The 18,102-nt window shown below is 33.1% G+C and overlaps 1 protein-coding gene across 1 annotated transcript in view; it reads left to right on the forward strand.

Annotated features, from left to right (window-relative positions):
* Positions 1-18,102, forward strand: part of CSMD3 (CUB and Sushi multiple domains 3) — a 604,389-nt gene that overhangs the window by 367,479 nt on the left and 218,808 nt on the right. Inside the window, exons 18-22 of the mRNA XM_008929222.3 lie at positions 455-642; positions 2,494-2,682; positions 10,595-10,711; positions 16,786-17,001; positions 17,658-17,846. Coding sequence (XP_008927470.2) covers positions 455-642; positions 2,494-2,682; positions 10,595-10,711; positions 16,786-17,001; positions 17,658-17,846 — 899 coding nt within the window. The remainder of the gene's footprint in view (positions 1-454; positions 643-2,493; positions 2,683-10,594; positions 10,712-16,785; positions 17,002-17,657; positions 17,847-18,102) is intronic.

Genomic DNA, 18,102 nt, shown 5'->3' on the forward strand with positions numbered 1-18,102 from the left:
AGAGTAGAAACTCAAGAGTATGATTCTTTGATAATATAAGGTACCTTGATGATATTTGTGCCACATAGAATAGATAAACTAAAAGAATATATCAACATATCCTCCATATAATTTACTTAATTATTCAAAAAGACCCCATAATTTTGTGTTTTAAAATATTATATGTAAATAATATTAATCTTTATTAACAAACTGTGTTTCTGGATTTTTTTCCTGCAATACAAATCAGCTCAAGAAGTTTAAACTTATTTCTCATCTTGCTAAACCACTAACCTGAAATTTTATTATTATATAATTATATAGGATAATTAATATTATTGTATTGATATTGTAAAATAGATATGTGGAGAAAAAATATTATCAAGGAAGGAGCATAGTTTTAAAATATGGTGTTATTGAATTTGTTGTAACTGTCTCTTTAAATTTGTGCCTCTGGGTGTTTCCTCAATTCCAGATTTCAGACTGAACTCAATTATGATGTTTTGGAAGTTCATGATGGACCAAACTTATTATCTCCACTTCTGGGATCTTACAATGGTACACAGGTCCCCCAGTTTCTGTTTAGCAGTAGCAATTTTATTTATCTTCTCTTTACAACTGATAACAGTCGTTCTAACAATGGATTCAAGATTCACTATGAAAGTAAGTAATTCTGTACTGTATTATTTGATTTCACCTCCCTCTCAATGCTTATTCTTGTCATAAATATATAAAGATTTACAGATGTCATCTTTGGTAAATTCCTGTTATTTCTCAGTCTGAGAAAGACTTAGTGATGTTAAACTGCAAGAGTGATGATCACTAATTATACTTAAAATTTAATGTCATTGATGTACTACTCTGTGCTTTAAGAATCAAAAGATGAGAATGGGAAGCAAATGCCTTTCTTCTGGATGCTGTTTTAAGGCTTGATATTCTTATATTTTATACAATACATTTGTGTGTGTGTAAAACTGCATGAGATTAGGAAGAGTATGGAAATCTAAGCAAATAACTGAATTACTTTTCTAGCTGATGTATCTGCAGCTCTGACTGAAGGTAAGGTGAAATGCACTTTACACTAATGAGCTGAAAATCAAGCTATGGAATTGCTTGCTTATGGATTTTAGGGGTTGTAAAACCTACCTATGTAATTTTTTCTAATATAGAAGTATTCTTTTGCCCTTATTAGAGTAATACAAATGACACTGAAGAAAGTATATGTAAGATTTTATACTTTATGAATTCTTAAAATTCATTTAAGTTTATATATCCGAATTAAATTTTTTTTTTCCATTTCTAAATATAACTTTTGTTGAAATAATTAAGATTTTTAAGAGAAATAATATTTCTACTGTAATCACTATCTGGTTTGCTTAGTAAAGGTCATAAGCACATTGTTGTCTGTCCATTTCTGTTTCATATACCAACTTGTTGGAACTACCACCAAACAGTTTTCAGTTTTTTTAGCATTATACACTAATGGAGAATAAAATTTAAAGTTATGATATCAAAGAACATTCAAAATATGCATTCTTATCATTTGTACACAAACATTTTTCAGTGGTTGCTTTTCTGTTTAATAGCCCCTGTTTATACACAGACATCTAATATTAATTTTATTTTTTCTGAATTCTTACTGATTTCTCATCTTCCATTATCTAGTACAACACAATTCTGATTTCCCTTTTGGGAATAATAATGACTAATGGTCCCCTCCTCATCATTTCTCCCTTCATATATTGTAGTGAAAGCTGAGGTCTTTTATATGTTCGTATCTTTTATGCTAATTTCTTTTCACACAATTTCTTTGTAAGGAAGGATATTTTATGACTTCTCTGTAGGAATGAAAAGAATAAAACCCATAAAAAAATTAACACTGAATACTTCTTATAATTTTTGTACTTCAGTATTATTCCTAGAGTTGTTTTTTTTCTCATGATTATTTTATAATGAACTTCTTTGTATGAACTTTATATGTGAACTTCTCACTGGGAAATAATCTAAAAGGTTTATTATTTTAGCACACATTGAAATTTCCTTTATCAAGTCAACTTCTCTTTATTTTCTGCCATTCTTTGTCTTCTCAATGTCTCATATATCAAATAGCACTAGGTATGAGAGTTATTTATGTAAATAATTTATCTATGTAAATATTTCAAGGATCAATATCAAAAGAAATGAAAATCACTTTAGCTATGATAAAAAAAATTTGATCCAGAAAAAATAAAGGCTGGAAATCAGGATTTTGAGTGATCATCAAAGCTTTTCAACATCAGCATGAGGTACAAAATCACTTAATGTTACTAATGCAAGTTGTTATCCATAGCATCTTATAATGGTAACAGAGAGAAACAGTGCAAAGATAATTCACTGTAAATGCATGATAATGATGCCTTCACCCCCACTCACAATCAATTACTTAAATGAATTTAAAAAAAATCTATCGGTTGTTTATTTAACTTTCTCTTTGCGTTTTCTTTTTTTTTTTTCCTTTTTTTTTTTTTAATCTAGGTGTAACTGTTAACACTTACTCTTGCTTGGATCCTGGCATACCAGTGCATGGACGTCGTTATGGACATGACTTCTCTATAGGTTCCACTGTCTCATTTAGTTGTGATCCAGGTTATCGGCTGAGTCATGAGGAGCCTTTGCTATGTGAAAAAAATCACTGGTGGAGTCACCCCCTCCCAACTTGTGATGGTAAGGATGAATGGATTAAATAAAGAGTACCTTAAAATATACAGATTTTACTAAACTATTAGTAACTACAATGAGTTAAATGTTGGAGCTTGGAAAACCTCTGTTTTAAGGCAAAAAGAATACTTAGAGGAAATAAATGTTATATAACTCTGTGATGAGACATATAACCATTAAAGCAGAGAATGATATATAGTTATTTAGCTTTGCAGATTACTGAAGATATGTCTATCTAAAAATATGTTGCTGTGAGCTGATTGCAGAGTTAATGTATATCTGCTTGTAAATCACTCATTACAAACTACAAATATTTGTGTTTGAGTACCCATCTATGGACACAGGTGTGCTGACATACAAAACATGACTCAAGACCAGCATTTCCTCCTGTTTGATGCTGATCACTGTGTTCCTAGCTCGGTAACAGAACTTGACACCTTTTAATCAGTATAGGAATTTATTAGAGCCACATTATACCTGATCATTAAGCATATGATTATTAAACCAGGCAAAAGTGGGATTGAGTAACAGGTTTCCAACATATCATTAAGAATTCTGCTTGAAAAATTATCTCATATTTTCAGTCATATCTTGTAATCTGAATTGTTCATTTTAATGTTTTCCCACTTAGGGTGATATCAATTATATGTAATATTAAGAAAGTAGATTGTAATGTTCATTAAGTTGTGTTGTTTGCTTACTTCTTGAAATAATTTTCTTGCTTGGAGCATGGCACATGTTTTTCTGATGATGACAATTCTGTCAGGAATAATATCACCATTTAATTCTAGGGTAGTATTTAACAAAAAAAGTCTCCTGAACTTTTATGAGCTACAGAATGCACATGATAGTATATTTTTCTAAAACAGTTCTTAGTGTCTCAGGACACTCATTTAGAAAGAAAAAGATGAATCTGAGTGAAGACTGATGAAGAAGTTCACTGATCCATGTGTAATTTGCCATATGGAAATCTATTCATTTTCAATATATTTCTTTAAAAAATGGTAAGGATTTTCTTGGTCTTCAGTTTGCTTGAATAGGAAATTCTTTGGTTTTTTATATTTCAGTAAGTTGAAAGTGTGAGTATATAATGATACTTAAGATTTGTGGTGGTAAAAAGGGATGTGAATAATCACTTTCCTGAAAATGACACTCTGTAGTTATTCAAGCCCATTTCCTAAGAAATTCTGCATCTCACTCGGGCTTTGAAATGAAGAATTACAGGGTTCCTGCAGTTTGCAGTCAAGGGGACTATACTTTGCTGAATAGACCATAAAATTAGGATGTGTTTTCTCATGGTGATATGCACTAGATGGTAATAAGGTGAAAAAAACCAGTATTAACGCACTCGCTATGAATACTGTGCTCTGTTGTTAATAAACGAACATATTGTCATAAATTTTTTCTTAAAGATGCTGAACTGGCATGCAATTCATTAAGTAAATGAGGTGGGTTTTTTCTCCAGAGCACATTGCTAAATGGCAATTGTCCATTCAATAAATATACTCTGAAGGTAGGACTAAGTACATTTATTCTACCAAATTTAATCAATTAATGGTTGAAATAATTTTAACTTCATTGCTGATTTTCTTCTCTGGTAGAATGTTTTTTAATAGGATTCAGAGTCCTTGCACCGTCAGGAAAATAAGGACATTTACTAAATGTTCTGTTCTTTGCATAAACTGCGAGCATGGGTTTGTATTAATCATGCCATCAATAAACACATCAGTCGCTCCTACCACTCATTCAATATGTTACTCTGATGATTTCTGAGAAGCAAAATTCTTTTTTGATTGTTCTTTTTGATAATTGCATCTCTTTTTTATAATTGCGTCACGTAGTGATATGGAGACAGACCCTGATAATTATGCAGACAGATCATGACAACTCATGTGTCTGGAAAGCCCTGAATTTCTTGATTGTAATCACCTTCCGATTCTTCACTAAAAATTTTGTCTTATCATGTCCTCTCTGTATGAATATTATAAGAGAATTTTGCTTTTAAGCTTTGAATAAATATGAGAAAACCTATTTTACTCAATATATGAATTATTTCATTAATGTCATTAAAAATTACAGGTAAAATAATGTAAAAGTTAGATACCTAATTAAGAGTGTAAAGCACTCTTTATTCCCTTCATCATAACATGAAATTGAATTCTAATAGATAATAATACTTATTCAATATTTGAATTAAAAATAAATATTATCATTCCACCTGATCTTAATTTACCTAAGAAAATTAATAAATAGAATGAAAAATATTCAAGCAAGATAGAAAACATTTAATGTTTATATTGGAAACCCCTAGATGCCCAAACAAATTAAGAAATATGACTTATGCAGTACCATGAGGAACTTATTCAGGAAATATGGCAGAGAAGAGATGTTACGTAATTTCTGTTGATATGTCTAAGATAAAAATAATACTTCTATTAAAATACAGCTGTTAAAAAGCCTGCTGCAAATATTCAATGTGGTAGAGGCCAAAATTGGAAATGGATAACATATCTTGGTCTATTTTAATTTAAGTAAGAGGGTAAAAATACAAGTATATATTGTGAGTAATCTAGGCTACACTAGTTTCTATTAAGATAATCTCTTGTGTATTATAACTCAAGTCCAAGATTTCTTTCTAGAAGCTGATTATGATGATTTGATGTCCATATTGGTAATTTGCCACTACTGAACTGCATCCTCTTGTAAGATTGCATCTTCTGTAATTAGGGAAGACAAATGCCGAAGTTTCTTGGTCTAGGAAGTATGGTATACAAGATTCAAAATCTAATTCACTGTTTCAATAATTTTAAACTATGTTTTATATGTCACTTTTATTATCGAATTGCACAATAAAGAAAAACACCCTAGCATTACATTTTTAGTTGGAAGTGAGAGTTAATTAAGCAAATGAATGTAATGAGGCCTCTGTGTGTTTGTGCACATATATATTTGTATCTGGAGTTATATATACACAAACGCATTTACGTATAAATAGGTTTTGCTTTTTGTTTCTCTGTGATTCTACCTGCACTAGAATATGTTATTAGTCTTTTTCAATAATACTTGAAAACGAAAACTAATCGTTATTACTAATCCATTAAAATTGTGTGTTTTCTCTTCCCATCACCTCTGAAAAACAAATAGTTTTCAGTTATTTGTACCTACAACGAACTGAACTTACTGAAAAAAGTTGGGTTTTTTTTGAAGTCTTCTCTTCATATGAGTATTTTCTCTTTTCTGAGAAAATTGAGATACTTCATTGTATGTTAGTGTCTAAGTTGTGTTTGGTAATCCATGGCTAGTCTCTTGAAAAATCTTTATGTAAGAAAATGATAGTTGATATAAATTGAAAATGTGGAAAATGTGGAAAATGTTAATTTCCAAGATATCTTCAATCAGATTAAAAAGATAAAATATTATGGCTTCATTTTTTTTACACCATTACTTTTTAACACCATTTGTAGAAATACATGGATAAATGCATTTCTATATGTTTGTACCTGTTTTTATATATATCTTTATTATTTTCACCTGTTTTACTAAAATATCTCATACATTCTCTTGATAGTTTTCTGTCCTTTTTGGATATGATGACCCTCTCCTTCTCACATCCAGGTTTCTTGAAATTTCATATTATTGCTATACTCTACAAATTCTAAAACCGACTGGTATTTTTTCAAAAAAAAATAGTTTTAAATAGATAGTAAATTGTATTCATAGATCTCAGGTGTCAGAGAACATAATTGTTGAGTTTTATTTCATGGTATAAAAAGCAAAATTTAAGAGGGTTTTCTGTGGATAAGTTTTAAGCTAACTATAGAGGATGACCCAAGGAAGAGAGGATATGTGAAAGTAAAATGGAAAAAAAATCCCAAACATCTATGAACAAAAATGTCATAATCTAATGTGAAGTGTCCCAGCAATATGTTTCTGTAATATAACTGCCAAGACAAGACAGACTGGTAAGAACTTGCAATTGTTAATAGTGGTCATAGAGAGAGAAAATGTAACTTACAGAAGTAGATTAAGAAAACCTGTCTCACTTAAAAGATCCAAAATCATAGATTCTTATGCAGTTTGCCAGCTTTTCAAATTGAGACCTGAAGAGGGAATAATGACAGTTTAGCAGAAGAACAAATGGGTAAAAATAGATCATAAATAAATTTAGGCTAGAGATTGTAAGACTATTTCTAGTATTGCAAGATTGATTTCCTTTAACAGTTTTATAGTAGCATAAAATATGGCCTGAAATGGAATTCTGCAATTTTATGAATGACACAAGTCAAGTGTTTTCACTACAATTTTTCATGTATTTGAGGGATGAAGCATGGCCTATGTGTCTCTCAATGAGACATTTATTTAGTCTGACATTTAGTCAGACTAAAGTTTCTGAACCTGTTTGGGCCAAAAATTATTTTCCATCTATATATGGCCATTTTCTAAGCTAGGCTTGCTTGCTGTTACTCATGCTACTGAGCAAAATAATTTACAACAACAGGAAGTGTAAGTAATCAATGCAACATTATGAGAATTTATTTCAGCTGAACAACTGATGTAGTCACTAAACTCCACTATTAAATTAGAATCTTCATTCATAGTTATCCAAGACTTGCTTATTAAATTGCCACATCATTTCTGATCACCACAGTGCTGTAGAAGTACTTTTTAATCTATTTCTATGTACTTATCTGTATTTCATAGTCCCTTTTATATTTTGTTCTCTTTATTTTTTGTGGCTTTTTTTGGTTTTGTTTGTTTGTTTTAATTATTATTATTATTTTAGGACTTTTTTCTCCTTATTTAGAAAACATTGTAGTGGAGGCAAAAAATTAGACATATCTTAGTTCAGCTTCTCTGCTTGCATAAAAAGAAATTATTAGTTAATATGTTAACAACACAATATTCCATTTTCCACATAAGAACTACAAAATAGTGCTTCAGTTATTTGCTCAAGAATTCATTCTACTTTTGCTGTATAATCAGATAAAGTGAAAGAAAGGTTTCTTGTAGAATATGGAAATATATATGTTTATCATTTGCTGTTTCTGTGTTTATTTTCATGTCTTTCTGTTTTCCTTTGCACTCTGAAACAACCCGATACTAGTACTGATATTATGTGCTTGGGCTGTTTGCCATCTTATCAGGGCCAGTGCACATTTTCTATTTCAGATTTGTCAACTTGGCTTTATTTTCTAAAATGCTGGGTCCTTGATGCCTTTCTTTGCCATCTGCTAGCCTTCACAGAGTTACACTGAGTGTCTGATGACATGCCATGGATGTTTTATCACCATTTGCATTCCCGAAAGGTTTTCCAAACACCCACCGTAAAATATATTTTTTGTTTTGATTATTTCCCATGTTTATAAAAACTGATTTTCTTATTTAATAGACAAAATAGATAGTTACCATCAGAAGCTCCAGTAACATGCTGTCACAGCTATGATTCTGTTTTGCTAATGTCTAAATATAGCATGATCAGGTGATAAGTGGGCAGTGTTTACCTTCACTGTCTCTTCATCAGAAGTGAGGAGGAAAATTAATATGGATGTAAGTTATTTGCCTGTGGCAACAATAAAGAGATTGGGCAATTGTGGTCCTAGAATGTCCTATTTCAGCCTACGGTAGTGGGTTTGTAAATTTTCAGCTTACAACTAGACCAAAAATTCTAGAATGCTGGCAAGAGAAACAGTACATAGAAAACAATCATGAGGCTATCCAGACAAGTAAACATGTTTAAAACAGAAATATAGTGAGTTAGAACAACCAAACAAACTTAAGGCAAAATAAGGCAGTCTTCATCCTAGAATGCAGGATGAATTTCCATTTCTGATTTATAAGAAAACTGTAATTACATGTGTACTTCTTTTCAATCAGTGCCCTAGGGAGAGTGATGGCATGCAGTGCCATAACCTCATTATGAAAAATTATTGATCTTTGTGAAAACATTCCACAGTGCTACTAAAATTTCTGAAAAAGGCATGTATCTCATTGAGACAAATGTCTGCTTAGGTACAGGGTAGACAGAAGGTACATTCTAGACATTCTCTTGATTCACTGTCTGGCTTACCCTCAAATCAGTTTTGAATGTACATCTACAAGCAGAAAATGATGACATGTCAACATATTCATTCTCAAATATGTAACATTAATAGCAAAGGCAAAAATGGGTATAACTCCCATCATTTACTCAGCAATGTGTAGCAGAAATTGCCATAAGTAGAATAAATATCAAGATATAGCAGAAAAAACAGCATGATGTAACAAATTACACAACACCTTTCTCCTGAAGATGTTTGAGCACATACTGAAAGGCCAAACCTCTCCCACCTTTACAATTCGTACTGTTGAGTGCTGCATTAGCAGTTGCTTTGATGTTACAGGAGTAGGAGCAGGTTAAACCTGCTAGTGCAGGTGGGGCAGCATCTCTCAGAAAGCTCCTCCAGCCTGTGCCAGGGTCCTTCTCTCATTCTCATTGCTGTGGTAGCAGGGTGAGAAGCACAGACACGAGCAATAAATAGGTGAATGACAGTTTATACAGCTAGGAGAAAAGGGATTGAGCTAGGAGAAAAGGGATTGATGGTTGTATCAACTGGAATTACAGAAAAGTAGCTGCCACTTGCATATCTCTAAAACTGCCTTTCAAGAACTTTAACATCTGCTAAAGAGAAAATCTTACTGTTAAATACAGGAATGCTGAATACTGGCTTAGATTAAGGTGAGGGCTCAAAGAAACTATGGCTGACACCAAAAAAAATTCTGAAAGGACATTGTTTGACTACTTATGGCTGGAAAGGAAGAGATTGTGTTAAATACTTTGGAAGGACTGCTCATATGAAGAACTGCAATCAGTTTTACTAAAACAGTCTATATTATTTGACCTACTGGTGACAGTAACATAGTTCACTGTGTTTCTTTATCCTAAAATATTTCTTCAGAATAATTTTGGTAATACATATAATTAGGCCAAGAAAAATAAAAGGAATAGATATTTTTAATCTTAACAAAAAAAAATAGAACTCCTCATTTGTCTTATAATATATGCCTTTCTGAGACAATCTATATTCAGAGAACTATGGTGTAATAACTTGCTTGGTACTGAATATTAATCACTGTTATTGATATATGATAATTCTAAGGTATGAGACTCTTCATTACTAAAAATTACTCATTAATTTTGTATTTCAAAAGCTCTACAATGGAAAATCAACTGTTAAACTGTAATGGTGAATTGTGAAGTTATTTTTGCCAGTGTTGTAATGACTAAGTTTTTGTATTTTGCATTAATTCAAGCTGTAATTTAATTTTTGTGTTGCTCAATTACCAATTATTTTTATGAAGTTTCTATTGAAACTATGTAAAAGCTTGTTCTTATATTGGCACTTGTCATTATCACTTGCATAATAGATATAAATGCATATCCAATAATTATATACAAGAAAGCATGTCATGCTTCCCTGCAAAAATATTTTAATTAAGTAATTCTTCAGTGGCGAGATCCATTATATGCCATTTTAAATCTCCAACCTTGACTTCTGGCTCAAGTGATATTGTTTGGCTCTGTCTTTTCTGCTTTCATCTCTACTGACCTTAAGACTTTCACAGTCTCCAGAAAATATGAAAGAACAGCCAAAGAAACTTCATTTCCATTTTCTTCTGTCTATTAAACACATATTATTTATTAATTGATTACATTTCTTTTTATATTGTGTAAAAAATGACCTGTAGTTCTATCTGAAATTGCTAAATCATTTGAGCAACTACTTTTAAGTCATTTTAAAATCAGAATTTTTTAAGTATTTGGGTTTTTTTAATTTTCCCTCATATGTAACTTTTCTATTTGTCATTTATTATTATTATTAATAATAATAATAACAATAACAGCAACAGCAATAATAATATTTTCTTTGGTTTTTTCTAGCTTTATGTGGTGGAGATGTTAGAGGACCTAGTGGAACAATTTTATCACCGGGTTATCCTGATCTATATCCAAATTCACTGAATTGCACATGGACTGTGGATGTTACCCATGGCAAAGGTAAATAAATCCTTTTCTCTACTTCCACTTGGTGTTTTTATTAATATACAAGTCCAGTATTCTGTGTTACAGATGCAGACTTAGGTTAGCAGCAAAGCACTTAGAATTGCGTTGCTGATTTGTAGTTTCATTTATTTTTATGTCAGTAGCTCCTAGAATTCCATAAGTGGAGTAGGCCCTTATGCTTCCCACAAAATGGAAAGTCAATAAGAAAGAATTATATAATGACTGATCACAGAAGCTGAAGGCCGGGAGGCTTTTAAGAAAGAGGTGCTTATTTGTTGAAGGCAGATTTCAGGAAAAAGATGTAATACTGGTTTTTAACTCTTCTCTGAGAGCTTAAAAAACACTTAGGACACAAATGGAAACAAAGTTTCCTAGAAACAATATGTCCTAGTTGCTTTCAGGTGAAAGGGTTTGGTACTAGATGAGAAGAGTTGGGTCATACTTTTAGGTTTTTGTTGGTGTTTTATTTTAAACATGGAAGTGACTGCAAAGTACTCTCGTACTATGCGTGAAAAGAGCTAGAGAGGTATAAGATTTAATGTTACAGAAGGACAAAAATAAAGGTAGGCACCACAAGAGAAACTGAGCACGGAATAAGCTAGTAAGAACACAAAAAGGAGAATTACATTTTAATGCTGGAAAGAATACAAGGAAAAGAATGAAAGGGAGAAGAAGAAAGACAAGTTCAATCCTGAATTTCATCAGTTTTCTCGGAGGGGGGATGAAAAATGTGGCAAAGTATACTGATGATGTATTCTTCTAAGTAAGAGTTATTGATGGCATAAAAATAAGACTACTGATACAGAGAATTGTGCTGATCTGTGATCCCCTTATTCCATTTTGTACAGTGTGATAGTTCTTCATCTAGATGTTAAATCACTCTGACTGGTTGTCCCATTTAAAACTCCTTGAAGTGTTAAAGTGGCAAAGTGTATCTCTCAAAATTATTGCTCCAGCTGTTCCATAGTCTCTCTCACTACCAAGTGATGCCATGGTGTCAGTTGGATTCTAAATATCCACAGTGAAAAAGCATCCTGAAATTACTGATCCTACATCAAATGCTACATTTGCCCTTGTTACCTCTAGGTATAATATGTGGCTTTTAGAGTTACAGGAATATAAGATACTGTGGATCTCTTGTTCTTCTGGATAAGTAAGAAAGACTTATGGAAAGTGTAAAGAAACTGTTAGATCTGTAGTCATTTAGCCTGCAGCCTGTCTGAAAAGCCATTGGTTAACCAGCACAAACTTTATAACCTGAGAATTGAAGACAAGTAGCACAGAAGGATAAGAGTTTATCTTCATGGAATAATTCATGCCAGAAGATTTTGTGAATTCTACAGTAAACATGAGCTCAGATTAAGCCACATTTTTCAGGATTCTTTTAAGACATTTTATTAACATTTTGATTTTTCTTAAATTGAAAATGGGATTATGAAAAAAATTTGGGAATTTTGTTTTTGTTTTTTTTTTTTTTAAATGAAGTAACTTTTTGTGATTTATCTTTTTTTTTTTTAAAAAAAACCTCAGCTAGAGAAGTACTTAAAAGTTGAGATTAATAAAAGCTGGAATTATCAACATTATAACATTTTATGCGAAGCTGTTAAAAAACCTAACCATATATAAATTACAGAAATAAAATATACAGGGAAAGACAGTAATAGTACAAAGATAGACATCCATAAGCACATAGATATATATACACACACCAGTATTGATACAATTGCGTTCTTGTTTCATTCAATCTCATGCAATGTCCAGACTGGGGGCAGAGTGGCTGGAAAGCTGCTCAGTGGAAAAGGGACCTGGGGGTGCTGGTTGGCAGTGGCTGCACATGATCCAGCAGTGTGCCCACGTGGCCAAGAAGGCCAATGGCATCCTGGCTTTTATTAGTGATGTGTCCCAGCAGGACCAGGGCAGTATTTGTCCCCCTGTACTCAGCGCTATTGAGGACACACCTCAAATCCTGTGTTCAGTTTTGGGCCCCTCACTACAAGAAAGATATTAAAGTGCTAAACATTGGACATTGGGAAAAGATTTCTTCACGGGAGGGGTTATCAAGCCTTGGAAAAGGCTGCTTAGGGAAGTGGCATCCCTGGAGGTATTTGAAAGACATGTAGATGTGGGACATGAGGGACATGGTTTAGGGTTGGACTTTGCAGTGCTGGGTTAGAAGTTGGACTCAATGATCTTAGAGGTCTTTTCCAACCTGGATGATCTATGATTCTGTGATAGAATGTTAAGGAAAATGTTTAGGAAAAACATGAAGTATGAATGCAATGTTGCAATTCGACTTAGGCATTTTGATTTATGTTGCTCAAAGAATTGCTGGAAACATCTTTATGTTACAACTATTTGCTTCTGTTACATAATAGCAGGCATTTAAATGCATAGATTTAGTTAAAATATGTATTTGACATCTGGATATCATGTATTGCTAGGAAAAACAGTTTCTGTGTTTGTATATGCTGTTCTAAATAACATAATATGCAATATATGTGGCTTTAATTTTTCTTTTACAAATGTATCTAAAGTTTTAGAATTCTGAAATTATTTTTCATTTGTGTTCATATGGACAGGCATGATGATTCTTGAGTGTCCATTAAAATTTGATATAATTTTCTTTTATTTTTTTTTAAATTTGTTAACTAGAGAATGGAACGTGTTTTAAATACAGTTAATATTTTGTTAATTGCTATTATTTATGAAGAGGAAAGGAAACATCTATCATGGCAATAATTATTACATTTTGTCTGCAATTAGCAGGCAATTCAATATATGGTGAAATGAAATCTGTAGAGTATCAGTGGTATGTTTTGCACCATTTATTAGTAGAACAGTTAATTTACCTATCCCCCAACAGTCTGGATTGTAATACTGAGAAGTGACATTTTAGAGTGTTATGTCTTCCTGTCTTCATTTCAGATTTTAAATATTCCCCTTATAAAGAAAGGGGCATGTGAGGCAGAATAAGAAGGAATCTACCTGAGCAAATCTTTTAAAATTCTTCCCAGGAGAAGACACAATCTGTCACACAGCATATATTAATGTGATTAGAATATTTTCTAAAGAAAAATAAATTGTACTGCTACTGCTGGGATATACCTTTGGGTTTTGCTTAGAAATGTCATGGCAATGTGGAAAATTGATTGAAACATTCCCTTGAGTTAAAGCTTGAGTATGGTGTTTGAACAATACTCAGTGAAGCTCAGCTGTGATTCACAGGAATTTCATTATTTTGGGTTACTACCATGAAATTTTCTTTGGCATTTCTGATTTTGTTGTGGCAGTATACTTGCATGCATAAAGGAGGCCAAAATTAACTTGGAGTGCAATACACACAACAAATATGACCTCTCATTCTGTATATATCTCAGGGTTTTTTAAGAGCTCTCTTTTCATGTGGGATCAGCAGTGATCCTATATAAAAATAAGTTAAAAACCCCCAGACATTTAAGAGTTTATCAATTCCAAATCTAAATTTATATACATTAGCTCAAAAGATATGCAACCTAATCTCAATTCCAAAATTCTGTGTGTGATTTTTGCCAATTTATTGTCACACAGTCTGGGAGAATAAAAAGGGTGATCAAATCAGATGAATGGCTTTGCTCATGTAATTAGTAAATTAGGAATTTTTAAAATCCAGAACAAGTTTTTTTGATAACTTATTTTTTCCTAAGCAGAAAATGCAATCCCATCTGGTAATTTCTATATGAGTTCTACTAAGTAAGGATGTGTTTTTCGGGGTCTGGTGGAGTATGTGATGTGTGTGGAGTTATAAGAAGAGAAGGAGATGTCTACTTGAAAAGGATGAATAGTTCTTCAATCTCTTTAAAAGGTCTCCATAGATAGGTAGAGGTCTCCCAAGATCCAAGAGATTTCTCTCATTGCTCCCAGCTGTATGTCCAGCTGATCACAAGACTAAGCATGTATTCCAAAGATGCCAATATCTACATATGTATGCATGGCTGGTCACACAGACTAACACGGATAGAGGGAAGAGTCATATTGGCACCCACAGAAACACCAACAGCCCTGAAACGGACATGAAAACCACAGGCAACCAAATCCTGTTTCTGTGTTTGGGTTGATGGGAAAAGGAGTTTGCCAGAAGTGACACAGACTCACACAAGCACATGCATGTGCTCCTACAACCTTCCATATCCTGACCCAGGAGCTGGACCCCAGATCCCACTCCTACGAGGTGGTGCCCACCCTGTGACCAATGGACCTTTTTCCAACTGGCCCTGATCTCATTCAGCTCACCAGGCAATCCATACTAATGTTCACTAGTGGTCACACACGTACTCACACTCTGGACAGAAGACACACTTGCACACTAGTCAGGAACAGGTTTAAAGTGATAGAAGACAGGCTACAGTGGTTAGGTGCAGGGATTAGTGAGAGAGGATTAACCCTATCTCTATTCCCACACTTTTTTCTCTCTTAACTAGCATGATCCACACAGTTATCTTCCTTTGGCCCTCAACATACCACAAAAAGTTTTGCAGTCTCTGACTTCCATTTAAAAAAAAATCTCATCTTCACTTTTACGTAATCTCACAAATTCCCTGTAATAGTCCACAGCATTCTAATTTTCATGAGACCAAAGGCAATATTCTTTCCCCCATTGTAATTACTTACAAAGTTCTGATTGAAGAGCTTTAAGATTACAGTGATACATTTAATTTCTCATCAGTCAGAAACTAAAGAGTTCTAGTCTTTGTTAGTATCTCCACTAAATCCTGCTCATTAAAGCTTACGCATGTGTGTATACCATTCATTACTTCCCTCGTTTCTTGTCTTTGCTTCCTGTACTGAAAGGTCCTTGACTATGTTCATAAACCAAGTGTCCTTGCATTCCAGATACCCTTACAAGCTGTATTTCTTAGGTGTGATTGAGTTGCATTAACGTAAATATTTAATGCAATTCAGACAATGTCAAGAATACTGTAAAAACCCCCACTATAAGACAATTGTACTGAGAGCTTCTAAAACTGCATGTGAAGTCATGAGGTTTCTGTGCTTAGACAACTGAGTCAAGCACAGTATATATAGCTTGGGTTTTGCTACCCTGTTTGGGCAGCTGGGAGCTGGTGGTAGTGGGAGGAGGGAGAGTGTTGAGGATTGTAGGCAGGGGAAATATTTGTTTGTTTTTTAATGAAATTATGTCTGATATTAAAAATCTGTTGTACATGAGAGTACCCAAAGATCTTCATCTACCATGTTAATCTGCAATCACATGAATGGATCTTACTAAGTATAACATCATCAGATATGTTTGACAGAGCCTGAATCATTGGTTTATAACTGTCATGATAAAACTGAAAATGATATTATACTTGAGGTCTCAGTAATCACTTAAACTAGCTAATGGATTCCCCTGATTCTTTTTCTTGGCTTTTCTGTGCATTCTACCCAGAGATCATGGTTAGATTCTCAGTTAAAAATGCAAAAGTGATTTAATCGTGTGTCTTGATCTTTAAGTCTCTTTATTGCTATTGTGTTATTATGATATATCTTCCTTTCTAAATGTGTGATTTATGTCTGATAGTTGGCAAAAAATCATACTGTTGACATATGCCACATCTTATTAAGAGACCTCCCTTTTTTAGGTGAAAGTGCTGCTGCTACCGTAAGTGCCATTAGAATATAATGTAATATATTTTATAACCTTTCCTTCCACTGCTGCTGTGCAAGGATACTGATGACTGCAAGAAATAAGGTTAATCTTTCCCATTCCACCATAAACAGTTTGTAGTTTTGAGCATACATAGTGCATCATTCGATTTTACACAAAAATTCAAGCATACATCTCTGAATTCTAGAAATCAAACATCTATATTTTGCAGCTAAAGGCAAAAGTGAAAGTGGTGTCAAAACAAAAAGACCTCTTGCAAAGATTTTTTAACTCTAAAATCTGGAGAGATACTAATTTTTAGAAAATTTAGATTATCCTAATTTTCTGAACAATACGATAATGAAATGCATGAATTTTAACCTTAGCTGAATTACATTGATGTTAATAGGGTGATATGTAAATCTAATTCTACTTTTTCTAATAGGAGTGCAGTTCACCTTCTACACCTTTCACCTGGAGGATCACCATGACTACTTACTAATAACAGAGAATGGCAGTTTCACACAGCCATTAGCACGTCTGACTGGCTCAGAGCTTCCTTCACCAATCAATGCTGGTCTCTATGGAAATTTCAGGGCTCAATTGCGCTTTATTTCAGATTTTTCAATATCGTATGAAGGATTTAATATTTCTTTCTCTGGTAAGGACATACCTATAATACCTGGCTCCTGAAAAAGTTGGTGGTTTGGGTTGGTTTGGGTTTTTTTTTGTTTGGTTGGGGTTTTTTTTCTGCATTTTATATAAAGAAAAAAAAGGTTAAAAAATGAAGTGATTTTAGTGAATACATAAATTATATAAGCTGTTTCCTAAGTACAATAATTTCAAAGCAAGCAAACCTTTCTGTCTCTGTAGAGGCAGAGGACACATTTCTGCTGCGGGATAAATAAGATAGCAGTAAACTAACTGTAAGATACTTTATCAAGTGAGGGGAAGAAACAGAACTAGTCTAATTTCAACTAATGAAGTTCCAGATGATCCAAAGTGTCAGTTATTTAGGGTTGTGCTGTGCCATTGTTTTAGTTTGTTTTATATACCTGAGATATTTGTGGCTCTTACAAGAGCAATAAATAATGTCGTTTTATGTATCTTAAAAACATTGTGAATGTATTAATTTGTCTTACTTTTTGATGTAATATAATTGTCCATTTAACATTCACACATTCATTTTCTTTTAAAACCTGGAGTCTGTGTTGATAGGTGGAAATACAGAGAAATTACTAGACTGCAAGATTACAAATATGACTGGTAGAACACATGTTCTCACTTGTACAAACTGACTTGCTCTCTTGTTTTCAGAGTATAATCTTGAACCTTGTGAAGATCCTGGGATCCCACAATTTGGTAACAGAATAGGATTTAATTTTGGAGTGGGAGATATTCTGGCATTCTCCTGTTCTTCTGGATATCGTTTAGAAGGAGCTTCAGAGGTTATTTGTCTTGGTGGTGGACGACGAGTATGGAGTGCACCTCTTCCAAGGTGTGTGGGTACGTGGTCAGCTGCTTTCATTTGCTTGTATGTGTAGTCATTGTCCATGGACTTGCAGATTTACAGCATGGAAAAGCATGGTAATGCACCTCTTACTTTTTAATGTACTCTCATATCCTCCATATCTCCTTAGTAAATTTTTTTTTTAACCTTTTTGTAATATATTTAGTATTATAACTATCAGTGGACTTCATACTCTATGTTTGAAAGCAATTCAAATTGTGGGCACAATGCTTACTCTTCTTATTTTGATTA

The sequence above is a fragment of the Manacus vitellinus genome, unplaced genomic scaffold (assembly GCF_001715985.3).
Source record: "Manacus vitellinus isolate BGI_N305 unplaced genomic scaffold, ASM171598v3 scaffold_1_pilon, whole genome shotgun sequence".
NCBI lineage: Eukaryota > Metazoa > Chordata > Aves > Passeriformes > Pipridae > Manacus > Manacus vitellinus.